The following is a 16,056-nucleotide window of genomic DNA, read 5'->3' as shown; positions in this document are numbered from 1 at the left end:
ATACACCTATGGAGATATTGCACCAAAAACCACACATTTGCAGCTAGAATAGTCATTTAGCACATTAGCAATGTATAGAGTGGATTTCTGATTAGTTTAAAGTGATCTTCATTGAAAAGAACAGTGCTTTTCTTTCAAAAATAAGGACATTTCAAAGTGACCCCAAACTTTTGAACGGTAGTGTAGCTTGTATATAGTGTATATAGCTCGAAACATTTATTGCGCGAGGTGGCTCACTTTAGATCATTCCTTCTGGACTAGACGGGGCCGAAGTGAGATGTTTTGGGTTAAGGAATTGATTTGTGAATCCTGGACAGACTATGCTATTGAATATTCCAGATTCTGAATGTGCATTTTTATTTATTTATTTATTTTTCCTACAATTGGACTGTTCTGGATACATACTGTACGCGTATAACATTCATAGTAATGACAGAGTTTTATGGAAGCATTGCAATCCCTAACCCTTCCTGTCTTGTGTGCTATTATCTGCTCTCTTGTTTCCTCGCCATTAGGTTTATTCCAGAGTCTCCACGCTGGCTGCTGTCTAAAGGCCGTGTCAAGGAAGCAGAGGACATCATTAGAAAAGCAGCGAAGAAAAATGGTGTCACTCCACCTGAGGTTATATTCAAGGATTCAGAACTGATTGTAGCTGAGGTAAAGTCAGGATTGTGTTCTCCTCTCTAAAACGTTCAGCTGTGATTAATGTTCACATGGATGCTAATATATTTTCTGTTGTGTGTGTGTGTGTGTGTCTGAAGTCCAAAAATTCTGATGCCTCTTACACATACATGGACCTGATCAGGACTCCGAAGATAAGGAGTTTAACTCTATTGAACAGTGTTGTATGGTAAAATCATCATCGATTCTGTTACACTTGAAAGCAGGTTTTCCTGATTTTATAATGAATGACAATTAAGTGAATTATTCATCTCATCTCATTATCTCTAGCCGCTTTATCCTTCTACAGGGTCGCAGGCAAGCTGGAGCCTATCCCAGCTGACTACGGGCGAAAGGCGGGGTACACCCTGGACAAGTCGCCAGGTCATCACAGGGCTGACACATAGACACAGACAACCATTCACACCTACAGTCAATTTAGAGTCACCAGTTAACCTAACCTGCATGTCTTTGGACTGTGGGGGAAACCGGAGCAAACCCACGCGGACACCATGCAAACTCCACACAGAAAGGCCCTCGCCAGCCCCAGGGCTCGAACCCAGGACCTTCTTGCTGTGAGGTGACAGCACTAACCACTACACCACCTTGCCGCCCTAAGTGAATTATTTTGCCACAAAATTATAAGACCTTCAAAGAAAATGTGAAGACAAAATCTATATAGAGGCGATTACACGATTGTGCGAAGATATGAAGTTTATCTTTGAGTGGTGAATGTATTCACGAGTGAGCGAAATGAACGATGAAAATATTTTCAACCCGAGAAGATAAACTTCATATCTTGGTGCCACCGTGTAATGTTCTTTTAGATTATATGGACACATCCATACAAAAAAGAAAAATGCACAAGTTAATCAAAAGGATTTTCATTTTGAACCGGTTCGCCACTTTGACAACGGATGTCTAGTTAGTGGGAAAATGCTGGGAGTGACCTCATCGGAGTGAAATATCATGAATGATTTTTTTCGCGGTCCGGTTTCCATCAAATCCTGCGCTCTGATTAGCTGGCGAGCAGGTCCGTATCCTACGATACAGACTCCAGTTACGGACCCCGGTTACGGACCTCTGGCGACTCGCTCGTTCACAACAACAACAAACATAGGAGCATTTTTTGTCAACATTTATCTTTTTTTTTTTAAATAAGATTTATTTATAAGATTATCAAAAAGCTTATAAATTTTTGCCAGCATTTCTCAGGAGAATAGCATTAATTTTACAGCATGGATAGCGATAACGACAGTGTTCACAGCGAAAGCGAGTTTTACTACCCTGAGGAAGAAGAAATAAAAGAAAACATTTCAGGAGAAAGATAAAAACCTGTAACTTGCTAACGCCGAGCATGGCTGAATCTTGAATGACTCCTATTTGTATAAATAGGGGACTACATAGGCGGCAAAATGTAGTTTTTTTCCTGCCATGGAAGTGCACTTGTATACCGAGGAGGAAGCAATTTGCATTACAGTCGTGAATGAGGATTCAAAATGGCGGCTCGGCTCGGTTTTCCCTTTCGGGTGCTCTCGTTTTCTGTTAGAATTTGGTAAAGAAAAATATATATTCTTCATGAGCTTAAGGTCGGTCCGTATGGTGAAATCCCGTGACCTCGGCCTTAAATACTGACCTCAGCCCAGAGGGCCTCGCTCAGTACTTTCAAGACCTTGGTCACGGTATTTCACCATACGGACCTCCCAGCTGGCAAATAACATATATATATTCTATCCACATTCACTGGATATGAGCAATCACGCACTCTGAGTGGCTACTCTACTACTAGGATATCAGCTCATATACTGTGAGTAGAGAAAAACAAAATGGCGGAACATGTTGCTGAACCAACTGAGGACGGAATAAAAACTACTTGAAAACAAAACCCCAAAAAATAAAAAAGCAAGAAAATATAGAATAAAAGTATTTGATGGTAAGAATGTATCTTTTTTTATTATTTCCCAAGAATTATTATTATTATTATCGCATTTTTCACAAATTGCTACTGTCATTTTGCCGGTTTGTTTACATTCTTCATCTTTAAAGTGTACCAGTACTGGTCATGCTTACAACATTTAATCGTGTTTTATGTATTACTTCTAGACAAAAGATGCGCACATTCAGTAAAAAAAAAAAAAACACCATAAAAGCACTTTTGTGGACAATTTTATTCCGTGAATTACCCACGGAGGCAGAACCACAGCTAGCAGCCATTACTAGCCGGAAGTGACGTACAGTTTTTGATTGCAGGTTATTGGGTGCAAGTAAACAAGCAGTGTCCTGTGGGTCGAGATTCCCAGTTCCCAGTCAAGTAACTTCAGAACACGTTCAATAAATATAGATCTAATACTTGTCATAGATCTTTATTTTATGGCACATATCCATTATTTAATGGCATTATGTGCAAGTAGATTTGGTTGTACTTTGGGGTCGAGAGCTTCGCTGACGAAGCTCGACAGGTTTAGAATGAGTAGGTCATGGATTTAGATAAATATCTCATCATCTTTAGCCGCTTTATCCTGTTCTACAGGGTCGCAGGCAAGCTGGAGCCTATCCCAGCTGACTACGGGCAAAAGGCGGGGTACACCCTGGACAAGTCGCCAGGTCATCACAGGGCTGACACATAGACACAGACAACCATTCACACTCACGGTCAATTTAGAGTCACCAGTTAACCTAACCTGCATGTCTTTGGACTGTGGGGGAAACCGGAGCACCCGGAGGAAACCCACATGGACACGGGCAGAAGATGCAAACTCTGCACAGAAAGGCCCTCGCTGGCCACGGGGCTCGAACCCGGACCTTCTTGCTGTGAGGCGACAGCGCTAACCACTACACCACCGTGCCACCCCCAAATAATATTCTAGTTTTTAAATTACCTAAATTAGATGAAACATAAAACTTGCCACCTTACTCAGTCACACCGGAGTCGGAGCGCTGAGCGCGCACTTACACATTCGTAAAAGACTGTTCCCATGGTAATGGCATGATAATCACTTTCACTCTTTCAGTTTCCATTGGTTTCTCTTTTGCAGTGGGAACACCCACCATAAACAGGATAAAATCTGTCAGCCATAGTTTAGGCTGTTTGGAGGTAAAACTTGTTGCGAGATGGCATGCGGATTTTATGCACTTCGGATGATTCAGGACCACGATTTAGTTCATGATTCAGGACAGCGATTCGGTTCAATCTTGAGAACTGCGACACTGATGAATGGTGCCTTTTTTTTTTTTTTTTAAACTTCGACTTGATCCAGCCAAAGATCAGCTCAAGTAAGTGTAAATATTTCTTCTATTTCTTATGAGCAGATCGGTTGATAATGTGTTATCTTAGACTGGTGTTTGCAGCACGGGGTCAGTGTCAAGTCCACTGCAGCCCAGACAATCGGACAAACCAATGACTGTGCGTCACTACCGGTGCTGGAACAGCCCATGAAGGAGGCAACATGTCGCTGACCATGCCTGACTGTCAGAGCAGTGACTTAAAACTCACGCATACTTGACAAGAGCTCATGACGAACGTTACATGACGGAACCACTGGTATCATACGTGATCTTTTGAAATAGCTAGTCATTAAAATTCACGACAGGTACACTTTAAGCATTAAAATTTGTTGATTTTTTTTTTAGACTGATTCAAAAGCCCAAAGAAGTTTGAAAATTACATCACTGAAATGTCCAAGAAAGAGTTAAATAAATGTCTAAAGCTATTCTATACCTCGAGACGACAACAAGACGGCACTTTCTACAAAAAAACAGCACTAAAGTCAATTCCTGCAGCCGTCGGTAGGTTTTTAAGAAGTCCGCCTAAGCAGAAATGAATTTGTCAGATGTTTTATATCAAGTTTTTTTTTAATCGAATTTGCAAAAAATAAAAATGCTCCGTTCCTCAAAATGCAGTGAACGTGGATAGAATAAAACAGTTATTCCAGTCAATCTCATCGTACGACTCAATTTCGTGGAATAACTGTTAAATATGTTACTCAGATCTGTGATGTATTTCGTATGAAAAAGGGGAGTTTTTCAACACAAGAAGATAAACTTCATATCTTCAAGCCAACGTGTGATTTTCTTTTTATTATATAGACACCTTCACAAACAAAAAGTACCCAAATTTATCAAAACAATGTATTGATTTCCTCACGAGTGACATATAGAGATTTGTCATGGTTTTAGTTCTCCATGTCCTGGCTGGGGGCGGCACGGTGGTGTAGTGGTTAGCGCTGTCGCCTCACAGCAAGAAGGTCCTGGGTTCGAGCCCCAGGGCCGGCAAGGGCCTTTCTGTGTGGAGTTTGCATGTTCTCCCCGTGTCCGCGTGGGTTTCCTCCGGGTGCTCCGGTTTCCCCCACAGTCCAAAGACATGCAGGTTAGGTTAACTGGTGACTCTAAATTGACCGTAGGTGTGAGTGTGAATGGTTGTCTGTCTATATGTCAGCCCTGTGATGACCTGGCGACTTGTCCAGGGTGTACCCCGCCTTTCGCCCGTAGTCAGCTGGGATAGGCTCCAGCTTGCCTGCGACCCTGTAGAAGGATAAAGCGGCTAGAGATAATGAGATGAGATGTCCTGGCTGGAACTCGTATGAAAAATACAAGTGGTGTATTTCCCAGTAAAACCCTCGTGTCCATATAATATAAATTCCTTTACTACATACGTTTTTTTTTTAAACGTTTTATGTATTTTTTTAAAAAGTGTATGTTTTGTATTGGGAGCGGTTCTTTTGCTTCTATGTATTTTTTTTTCCCCACATTTTTCGCAGGTGCATTGGTCTTAGAAGTCGTCGTCGTTGTACTGTACACTCTACATGTCTATAGGCTAATTCAAATTTTCTATATTTTTATGTAATTTTAGGACTTATTACTACTGTAACTGCAGTGGCTCATAATGAATGTTGTTTCTCTTCCTCAGGTTCACCATCACCATCAGCTACTTCGGCCTGTGTCTCAGCACTCCTAACATGAGCGGAGACCCGTATCTGAACTGCCTGTTCTCAGCTCTGACCGAGGTGGTGGCGTCCATCCTGACGTGGCTCTCGCTCAAGGTGGTGCCGAGGCGAGCGCTCATTGCAGGTCCACTGCTGAGCAGTGGCCTCGTCCTGCTGCTTGTCCCAGCCGTCCCTCCAGGTGAGAACCTTCAATCAACCCACTATCAACCTTCAGCCACATCAACAGGAAAAAGCCTGCACACTTTTTTTTGGGCTTTTTGCACCTTTATTGGATAGGACAGTGTAGAGACAGGAAATGAGCAGGAGAGAGAGACAGGGAGGGATCGGGAAATGACCTCAGGCCGGAATCGAACCCGGGTCCCCGGATTTATGGTATGGCGCCTTATCCACCTGAGCCAGGACGCCCCCCACACTTTTGTTTTTTATTTAAAAAAAAAAAAACACATGATAGTATTTTTTCACAATTCACCAATTTATACATCGGCTCGAATAGACCTCATCGGAGTGCTGTGGTCATGTGGTTTGAAATGGGTAAACAAACGCCTACACGCCTCATGTGTCTCTGTGGATTATCTGTATTCATGAACTACAAAGTCTGAGATAGCGCTCAAAATGGGACATTATTGCAGAGCTTATGGCTGCAATAACAATTCAACTGATAGACAACTATCATTTCATTCTTTTCCGAGTGATAAAAAACCTTCAAGAGGTTAGAAATTATTACATTTACAAATTAATTTGCATTGTGCGGGAGTTGGGCGTGCTACGGCATTGAAACCTTCGTCTTGCTGAGCCAGTTAAATTTGTATTTCTTTTAGATTTTAATTACAAGAATTAAAAGATGAAAAAAAAAGATTTCAAGCTATCTAATTTGTTGAAAGTGTGTTCAGTACATCTGAGCAAGGAGGATTTTATTAGTACCGAAAGCAAAGTCAGGAGATTAAATAAAACCTGATGCTCTGCTGAGTCTTGAACAAAAGATTACAAGAGAAAGGTCACTTCCCGCAAAGCTAGAAGAAATCCGTAGACGTAAGGCCTTGTTGAAAGATGAAGAGACATTTTAGATTCGTCTTTAGATCACGTGATCTTGAGTCCGAGGAGGTCTGTTGACTAAGTTAGTCGATGATTGATTGTATTGTAATGAAGTTTCGTAATCTGCCTCTGATACTGGTTACTGTAAACATTCCAAGATTTAACTGATCCTTTTCTGAGATTACTTTTCTATATTTTGACACAAATTGTCAAAGTTGGTTCTGCTGTTGGCTCGCATGGTGGTGTAGTGGTTAGCACTGTCGCCTCACAGCAAGAAGGTCCGGGTTCAAGCCCAATGGCTGACGAGGGCCTTTCTGTGTGGAGTTTGCATGTTCTCCCCGTGTCCGTGTGGGTTTCCTCCGGGTGCTCCGGTTTCCCCCACAGTCCAAAGACATGCAGGTTAGGCTAACTGGTGACTCTAAATTGACCATAGGTGTGAGTGTGAATGGTTGTCTGTGTCTAAGTGTCAGCCCTGTGATGACCTGGCGACTTGTCCAGGGTGTACCCCGCCTTTCGCCCGTAGTCAGTTGGGATAGGCTCCAGCTTGCCCTGCACAGGATATGTCTCATCTCATCTCATTACCTCTAGCCGCTTTATCCTTCTACAGGGTCGCAGGCAAGCTGGAGCCTATCCCAGCTGACTACGGGCGAAAGGCGGGGTACACCCTGGACAAGTCGCCAGGTCATCACAGGGCTGACACATAGACACAGACAACCATTCACACTCACATTCACACCTACGCTCAATTTAGAGTCACCAGTTAACCTAACCTGCATGTCTTTGGACTGTGGGGGAAACCGGAGCACCCGGAGGAAACCCACGCGGACACGGGGAGAACATGCAAACTCCACACAGAAAGGCCCTCGCCGGCCCCGGGGCTCGAACCCAGGACCTTCTTCACAGGATATGTGGTTACAGATAATGGATGGATGGACTTTCATTTACTTGTCACAAATTTATTTTTGGTAACTACAACAACTGATATGCATGTTGTTAGTTCATGTCTTTGGTCATATTAGACACGATTCCTTTAGTCATCAATAATCTAATGTTTCACCACCTCAACTCCAGCAATAATGAAGACAAATCACTACTAAGACTGTTTAACTCAATAATAATGGAAGACATTGTGCTATCAAAGAATAAACAATTATCGGAAAATAATCAAAGATGGCCCACTTTGCATTGGGCTGATCCAACCTTGTTGATTATTTTCCTCTAACAACTTGCCAGGGGGGGCAGCACGGTGGTGTAGTGGTTAGCGCTGTCGCCTCACAGCAAGAAGGTCCGGGTTTGAGCCCCATGGCCGGCAAGGGCCTTTCTGTGCGGAGTTTGCATGTTCTCCCCGTGTCCGCGTGGGTTTCCTCCGGGTGCTCCGGTTTCCCCCACAGTCCAAAGACATGCAGGTTAGGTTAACTGGTGACTCTAAATTGACCATAGGTGTGAGTGTGAATGGTTGTCTGTGTCTATGTGTCGGCCCTGTGATGACCTGGCGACTTGTCCAGGGTGTACCCCGCCTTTCGCCCGTAGTCAGCTGGGATAGGCTCCAGCTTGCCTGTGACCCTGTAGAACAGGATAAAGCAGCTAGAGATAATGAGATGAGAACTTGCCAGGGGTTTCATTTATAAAGCATTTGTGCACATGAATTTGATCTTCAACTGGTAGAATTTGACATGAAAACATGCCTAAAACAAACAGAGGCGAAAATGTAACCTCCTCCAACAAAGTTGGCCAAGGTAACTGGAAAGGTACTTGGTAGAGTCCATACCTCTGCCAAGCCACATGTCATCAACATCAAGATCAAATCACTTGAACCTAGGATAATACTAGCGCTGTACACCAAATTTCATCCAAATCAGTTCACTATTTTTTGAGTTACATTAAGAAAAGACAAAAAAAATGTATTCCTGGGTCCACATACATATCTGGATTTGCATCAAAGTCTAATCAATTGTTTGTTGGCCCATGGCTCACCTTTCTGCAAAATTTCATAAAAATCTGTGCACTACTTTTTGAGTTATGTTGGAAGCAAGCAAACAAATAAACAAAACATAACCTCCTCCATCAAAGTTGGTGGAGGTAATAGTACAAAATTCCAAAATGATGTACAAACTTTCCCTAGTGGCCATGGCAGTGTACTGCAGTAATTAGAGTGCATTACTTGAGAGAATTGAACTGTACTGCCTCTCTTATTTAAGCAGAAGGTGTAATGTTTCTGTTGTCATAACATCATTGATAGATTTAGAATACAACCAATCTGCATTACTACTGGAGAATGTGTTTACACTCTAGATTATGGCAGTGTGACGGTGGCATTGGCCATGGTGGGGAAGCTTGGGGTCACGGCAGCTTTTGCCGTCCTCTACATCTCGACAGCGGAGCAGTTCCCCACGGTGGTGCGCGGGATGGGGATGGGAGTCTGCAGCATGTGCTCGAAAATCGGCAGCACCATCTCTCCGTTTTTCCCTTACTTTGGTGAGTAGCCTACGTATGCGTGTCCTTCACGCCAGTGGCGGCTGGTGGTCTTTGAAATGGGGGAAACTGAGTTTTAGGTCTACGTAATAATAACATTTTTCAATTATTTGTTATTTGTCATGAGTCAATTATTTTGTCAATTTCTTGTTACTTATATGTGAATTCTGCCATGTTCGACTCTGATTCTGCACATGAACTTAAGTATTCTTTGCTTTTCTCATGCCTTTTGGATGCCCTGTCAAAGTTGGCCAAATCTCCAAAACCCAATTTTGACCAAATAATCCATCCCTGAGATGGGCTGGTCTCGTTAAGAGACAAGGCCAACAAGACATTCTCTTGGTCAGAGCCCTCCCAGTTTACTTTGTCATACCAAGACAGCTGAAATGAGCGACTGTTTCTCCCTGACTTTTGAATTAACTCGATCTTGATTTATTGATCTGCCCTGTTGTCTAATTTTGACCCTCTCCTCGTAAGGAAGAGCATCAAAATCAAGTCTTCTCCAAAATCAAGTCGACAACATTAGCAACGTTTGCCCTTTCGCACAGCTAACACCTAGCTAGCTGGCTAGATTTCCCCTATATTGCCTCGTTTAAAATAAACAGCCTTTACTGAACCAAAATGAAAGCAAGTAACAAACTCACAAACTCCATATTTACGATTTTATTTACAGTATATGCAAATGGAATTAGGAACTGTATACTGGTAGGAAAAGAACGAGAATGAACAGCAGCTAATCTCACGACTTGACTTGCCAACACATGGACTGAGCTTGAATCCCTTCGATCGGTGTGGCGCATAATTTTAAAACACTATCAGTTACGTGACATTCAAAAGAGATTTGAGATTGATAGTTCCTCCAATCATCATACAGAAGCCCAGTGTACAGTCCCGCCTCACTGTCAGCGACTCTCCACAGACCCCCAGTGAAGCCAGGCATCCGGAAATTACATTTGTCCAATAAATGTCTCACTTTGCTGCACTAAGATCAAACCATATCCCATAGTGGCATTAAACTACAGAGACGCTGAGCATCAGTGGGTTTATCAATGGGTCAGGCTTCCATAGGCTTCTATGGGGAAAAATCACGTGATCAGATTCTGACGACCAGTGAGAAATAACTGCTGAACGAACTCGCTGTAAAGTGGAGCACTTTCTAGCACAAAATATTGATTTGGAATAAAAGAGTTAAGTCGTGTAAATACATATTTAACAGGCGAACTTTTTTGTGACGTTTTACAGGAAGCTAGGCTTCCCTTGTAGTCTTGGAGCGGTCACCTCTAGTCCTCACACATTGCATTTCTACCAAACAGAGCTACAGGGGTGCTTCATTTGAGTCCTCGTTCACAACTCTGTATATTTTTCCATTGAGATCCTAATTACCTACCGGTCTGTTAATTTGTTTGCTTTTCTAGGATGGGGTCGTGTGGTCACTGCTCCATTTAGCTACGTAGCATTGTTACTACACCTAGTGGTCATAATGGGAAGTGCAACAAGTGTTAATCAGTATCATGCTGCCCCATACTCAGGGGAGAAACGGCAGACAGAAATGTTCCATGGTTATGATGATGTTGTTGTTGTTACCTTGTCTGCAACGGAGTAAGTGGGGTAACGTATTGTAATCAGTGCGGTTTGTGTGTTTGCTTGTGTGTGCCTGTTAACAATCTAGCATCTAGACGGTTGCACTGATTGACTTCAAAATTTCAGGGTAGGTGGGCAATGGTCCATAGATTACCTGATTAAATTTTGGGGGTAATCAGGTCAAGGTGAAGGTCAAGGTCACCGGAAAGATCAAGCTTTCTTAATTTCCCTGAGGGAACCCGCCCAAAGGGATCAATAAAGTTTTATCTAATCTAATCTAATCTAATCTAATCTAATCTAATCTAATCTAATCTAATCTAATCTTTCGGTCAAAATGACATATTTATCCATTATAACTCAAAAACGGTTGCTGATAGACAAATGTTTACTATTATGAGCATATAGGAACTTCCATATGGCCTTTCATTTGTTTTCAGAGGGCCGTAACTTGAAAACGGTTGATGGCAGACAGATATTTACCATTATCGACTTGTAGGAAGTGCCATATGGGCTTTCATTTGGCACCATAATCTTTGACCTTGAGTGACCTTGAAAGGTCAAACTGAAAGTCATGGGTTTTCAAAGGGCTATAACTTGAAAATGGTTCATGATAGTCAGATGTTTACCATTATCAACATATAAGAAGTCCCATATGGGCTTTCATTTGGCACCATGATCTTTGACCTTGAGTGACCTTGAAAGGTCAAACTGAAGGTCATGGATTTTCATAGGATTATAACCTGACAGCTGATGATTGAGAAATATTACCATTATCAACATATAGGTATAAAATAAATGCTGCCAGGGAGGTTTGGTTTGCCTGGCAACACTTCTTGTTATTTGTGGGGGGGTTTGGTTGTTTTTTTTATATTAAATTTGACTAGGGTCAAATAATCAGTGGTCACCAAGGTCTTGTTTTTAAAATCGAAAATCTTGTTGAAAACTAATTTCTGACCAAAGTGTAATTTCAGACAGTGATGTACAAAGACACTTTTATTTTAAGGCATGCTGCAAAGATTGGGAGAGGGGAGAGAGGGATTATGGAGTGGATAACGTCCTTATATCAGAAATGTGTGCCGCGGTAACCAGTTTTCCATGCAAACTGTCTCCCTTTTCCAATGCTTTTATTTATTTATTGGCTGAATTTCAGTTGTTTTTTTTTTAATGATATTAGGATGGAAATTTTGCTGATACCTGGCAACCCTGGTTAAAGATATAAACTCTTCTCTGTATTCCTGCTATATGGAATGCTACAGTTCAACAAATGTATGTCTCAAACCACCCAAAATGAGCTGCTAGACTATACGATGAATGACTGTATGTTGTTGACTCTCAACTACCTATTACAGGGTTGGTTTATAATTTACTAGATTGCAGCCTCTAGCGTAAGTCAATTACACAACAATGTATTAGGGCCATTAGGTTAAAAAATAACAGAGCTGGGGAGGGGGTAATATTCTGAGAAAAAAAAAACTCTGATATTCTCAGAGATTAACAAGAGACAAATTTGCTAGAAATAAAACTAAAAAATAGATTTTTTTTTTTTTTGTCACAGAATGACATCACTTCACTTTGGAAGGTCAGATCAACGTCATCACACCACAGAGGCCACAGCTACAGTACACTGAGAATTATAATAAATGCAGTCTTTCTTCCTCGAGAGCACAATATAAAAGAATAAAGCACTAAGAGCGTTTCAACTGCATTTCCCAGAATGCACTGCAGCCAGGAAGCTGGGAAGGAAGCACATGATTGATTGTTGCGCCTCCTGGATGCAACAAGAGATAAATGCATAAAGTGTGCAGCTTTGTTTATCCGTGTCCCTTTTTTTTCTCTTGGCTGTTTATAAATGCATAATTATTGCAGAGGCTCCAACTTGGGAAATTGCAAAGAGGGAGATTCTCCCTCTCTGCAAGTAGCTCGGAGGGAGACAAGTTTGACCGCCATAGGCGCGAAGGCGAGTTTTTTGTTTTATTTATATATATATATATATATATATATATATATATATATATATATATATATATATATAAAATGTGTGTGTATACAATATGTATATATGTTATATATATGAATGATTCACCACATTTCGTGTCAATTTCGTGTCAATTATACGGTATCTTATTAATAGTAACAGATCTAGATAAATGCAGTGACTATAGACCAAACTTTAATATGCCTAAAGTCAATGTTAATGTCAATAATGACTATTATAAACTGCCAATGGTAGACCCTCTGATGATAATGTTCTTCTAATAATATTCTATTTCTAAGTTAGTAAAAGTCAGAGAAAAAAAGTCAGACAAGTTCGTTAGAATCTAACGTCTGGTCTGGTGATCTAACCTTGTCAGCTATAGGGTCGTCTTGCTGCCGTCCAAAATAGTCCGCCATTCGTCCCTGGCAACCATCGCGACGGGCGATCCGAACTTTATCTTGGTGATTTTCTGATATTTTTTCTTTGTAGTTTGGCCTTCGCCATTTCCACCAACAGCTTCGTTTCATTATCTCATTCAAGAGAACATAAAGTTAAAGACGAGCAGGCGATAAATGCAGACAAAATGCAGACGCAAAAAACAAACAAAATGGTTGAGTGTCGTGGGTTTTCTCGTTCTCTCGCGCGTATCATTAATAGCGCCATCTGTATGCTTTATTGGTAACTGCTTAGACATTGGGTGGGCTCAAGTGTGTACCCTGCGGTGTACCGAATTCCGCTCGATTCATATGTGCACTTGATCTGTGCGTGCGTGCCTCCGGCATTCACTCCAATCCCCCCGTTATGCCGATTGGTGTACCGACTGGAGAATCGGCATATACCGCGGGGTACACACTTGAGTCCACCCATACAATGTCAGACACATGAAAAGCGGAAAGTCAACTATTAATTTTTGTCAACATAAACGTCTCATCTCATTATCTCTAGCCGCTTTATCTTTCTACAGGGTCGCAGGCAAGCTGGAGCCTATCCCAGCTGACTACGGGCGAAAGGTGGGGTACACCCTGGACAAGTCGCCAGGTCATCACAGGGCTGACACATAGACACAGACAACCATTCACACTCACATTCACACCTACGGTCAATTTAGAGTCACCAGTTAACCTAACCTGCATGTCTTTGGACTGTGGGGGAAACTGGAGCACCCGGAGGAAACCCACGCGGACACGGGGAGAACATGCAAACTCCGCACAGAAAGGCCCTCGCCGGCCCCGGGGCTCGAACCCAGGACCTTCTTGCTGTGAGGCGACAGCGCTAACCACTACACCACCGTGCCGCCTCAACATAAACGTATCAAGTTGTATATTTTTTTAACTAATCATGTGTAGTAAGGGCGGGCGGGGGATTTTTATGTTGTCAGCGGGAGGTCGGGAGGAATTTCTAAATGTTTCCTAAAGCAGGAGATCTCCCGCCCATGGCGGGAGAGTTGGAGCCTGTGTTATTGTGCGTGAGCAGTTTCCTTTTGCTTTCAGTGCATGGTTTCTTCTCATCTGCCTGAATCTGTGTTACTTTGAAATGGCTGAGTCGAGAGTTCTAGGAACTGTTGCCTTTCCTTCTTGACCTTGCAATATAAAAGGATTTCGAAGAGATTTCCTCCTACGTTTCTCAGAATGCACTGCAGCCAGGAAACTGGGAAGCATGAGATCATTTCCAGGTTTTTGTTTTGTTTTGTTTTTCTCTTGTAAATCTGTGATGTCTTAAAGGAATGGAAAATGTAACGTAAATACATGCATGGGTTGGTAGCTTGTAATATTGAGAGCCTAGAAGAAAAGTTTCAGGTATGTTTGACCATTTATGAGAAAGTTGTGAGTGTTTTTGTATCGCTGCTCTAATGCCATCAGTAGGCTGCCATGCAGCCTGTTGGAAGAGCGATGTGTGATGTCACTTGGGTGCAAGGCTGAGTGTCGCTCTTCAGTACTGAAGGGGCAAAGCATTACGTGGTAATCAGTTTCTGCAGACAAGATGGCCATCAGTTCAGTTTTACGGGGTCTTGAATGACTATACAAAGGGTCCAATACTATAGAAAAAAAATCAGAATTGCTCCTTCAAAAAGGCCATGTGATGTGGTTCATGCTGAGCGATAATAGGGCATCGAGCGATCAGTTTGCGCATTTGGTCTTCCTAATGCGAATAGATCTAAACAGACAGACTGACAAAATTACTTTTACTAGATAAAAACAATATAAATACCTCTTTAATAATGCCCTCCCTTTATCGTTTTCGTATCCTTGACACCGTACTTGCACGTTCTTTCGGAGCCTTGCCCTTGCCCTCAAATTCTGTTGGCATAGCGTCTTCCTTCAATCGTCTCCGTCTCTTCTGGCCTTCCGCCACACCGATGTACACTATATTGCCAAAAGTATTCGCTCACCTGCCTTGACTCACATATGAGCTTAAGTGATATCCCATTCCTAATCCATAGGGTTCAATATGACGTCGGTCCACCCTTTGCAGCTAGAACAGCTTCAAATCTTCTGGGAAGGCTGTCCACAAGGTTTAGGAGTGTGTTTATGGGAATTTTTGACCATTCTTCCAGAAGTGCATTTGTGAGGTCACACACTGATGTTGGACGAGAAGGCCTGGCTCTCAGTCTCCGCTCTAATTCATCCCAAAGGTGTTCTATCGGGTTGAGGTCAGGACTCTGTGCAGGCCAGTCAAGTTCATCCACACCAGACTCTGTCATCCATGTCTTTATGGACCTTGCTTTGTGCACTGGTGCACAGTCATGTTGGAAGAGGAAGGGGCCAGCTCCAAACTGTAAAAACAGTCTGCATGCCTAGGTGCTTGATTTTATACACCTGTGGCCATGGAAGTGATTGGAACACCTGATTCCGATAATTTGGATGGGTGAGCAAATACTTTTGGCAATATAGTGTACTTGGCATACAAATCCTCCTTAAAACTGGTGTCCAGAAAATGTGCTGAACACAAGTGGGAATTCGTTGTCGGAACAAAGCCCACCCCTTTCATGTTAACTAGCCATTTCTTGAGCAAGTCTGTTTTTTTCAGTGGAATGCCATAGAATGTGCGGCCATGCTGCTGGCCTGATCCAGTCCTGCATGTGCACCCGACCGCTGCACAGCTTGGCATTTTGTTCTCTCTCGGTCATCAAACAGCTATTCTTGAAAAATTTCCCTGCTTTATAAGGTCTGTTTGAGACTAACAGTGTCCTTTAGCACAGGAAAATGGTGAAAACAATGGTTTATGTAATGGCCTACAATCCCAGTGCTTCAAGTCTTACTCACCATGTGGAGCTTCCATGTGCTGCGCCCAAGTGACGTCAGAGCATTGCCGCAAACGATCAAGGGGATTTTTCTGATTGGTTAAAATATTTTCAATGGCGGCATTTATGACATCATCAATTATGGGGGAATT

At 42.3% G+C, this 16,056-nt stretch overlaps 1 protein-coding gene across 1 annotated transcript in view; it reads left to right on the top strand.

Moving 5' to 3' along the window:
- slc22a21 (solute carrier family 22 member 21) overlaps positions 1–16,056 on the top strand; it is a 101,825-nt gene that overhangs the window by 68,181 nt on the left and 17,588 nt on the right. Inside the window, exons 6-9 of the mRNA XM_060915252.1 lie at positions 516–657; positions 762–850; positions 5,567–5,781; positions 8,928–9,110. Coding sequence (XP_060771235.1) covers positions 516–657; positions 762–850; positions 5,567–5,781; positions 8,928–9,110 — 629 coding nt within the window. The remainder of the gene's footprint in view (positions 1–515; positions 658–761; positions 851–5,566; positions 5,782–8,927; positions 9,111–16,056) is intronic.

This window comes from Neoarius graeffei, chromosome 2 (genome assembly GCF_027579695.1).
Source record: "Neoarius graeffei isolate fNeoGra1 chromosome 2, fNeoGra1.pri, whole genome shotgun sequence".
Taxonomy (NCBI): Eukaryota; Metazoa; Chordata; class Actinopteri; order Siluriformes; family Ariidae; genus Neoarius; species Neoarius graeffei.
This window is presented reverse-complemented; position numbering and strand designations above follow the sequence as displayed.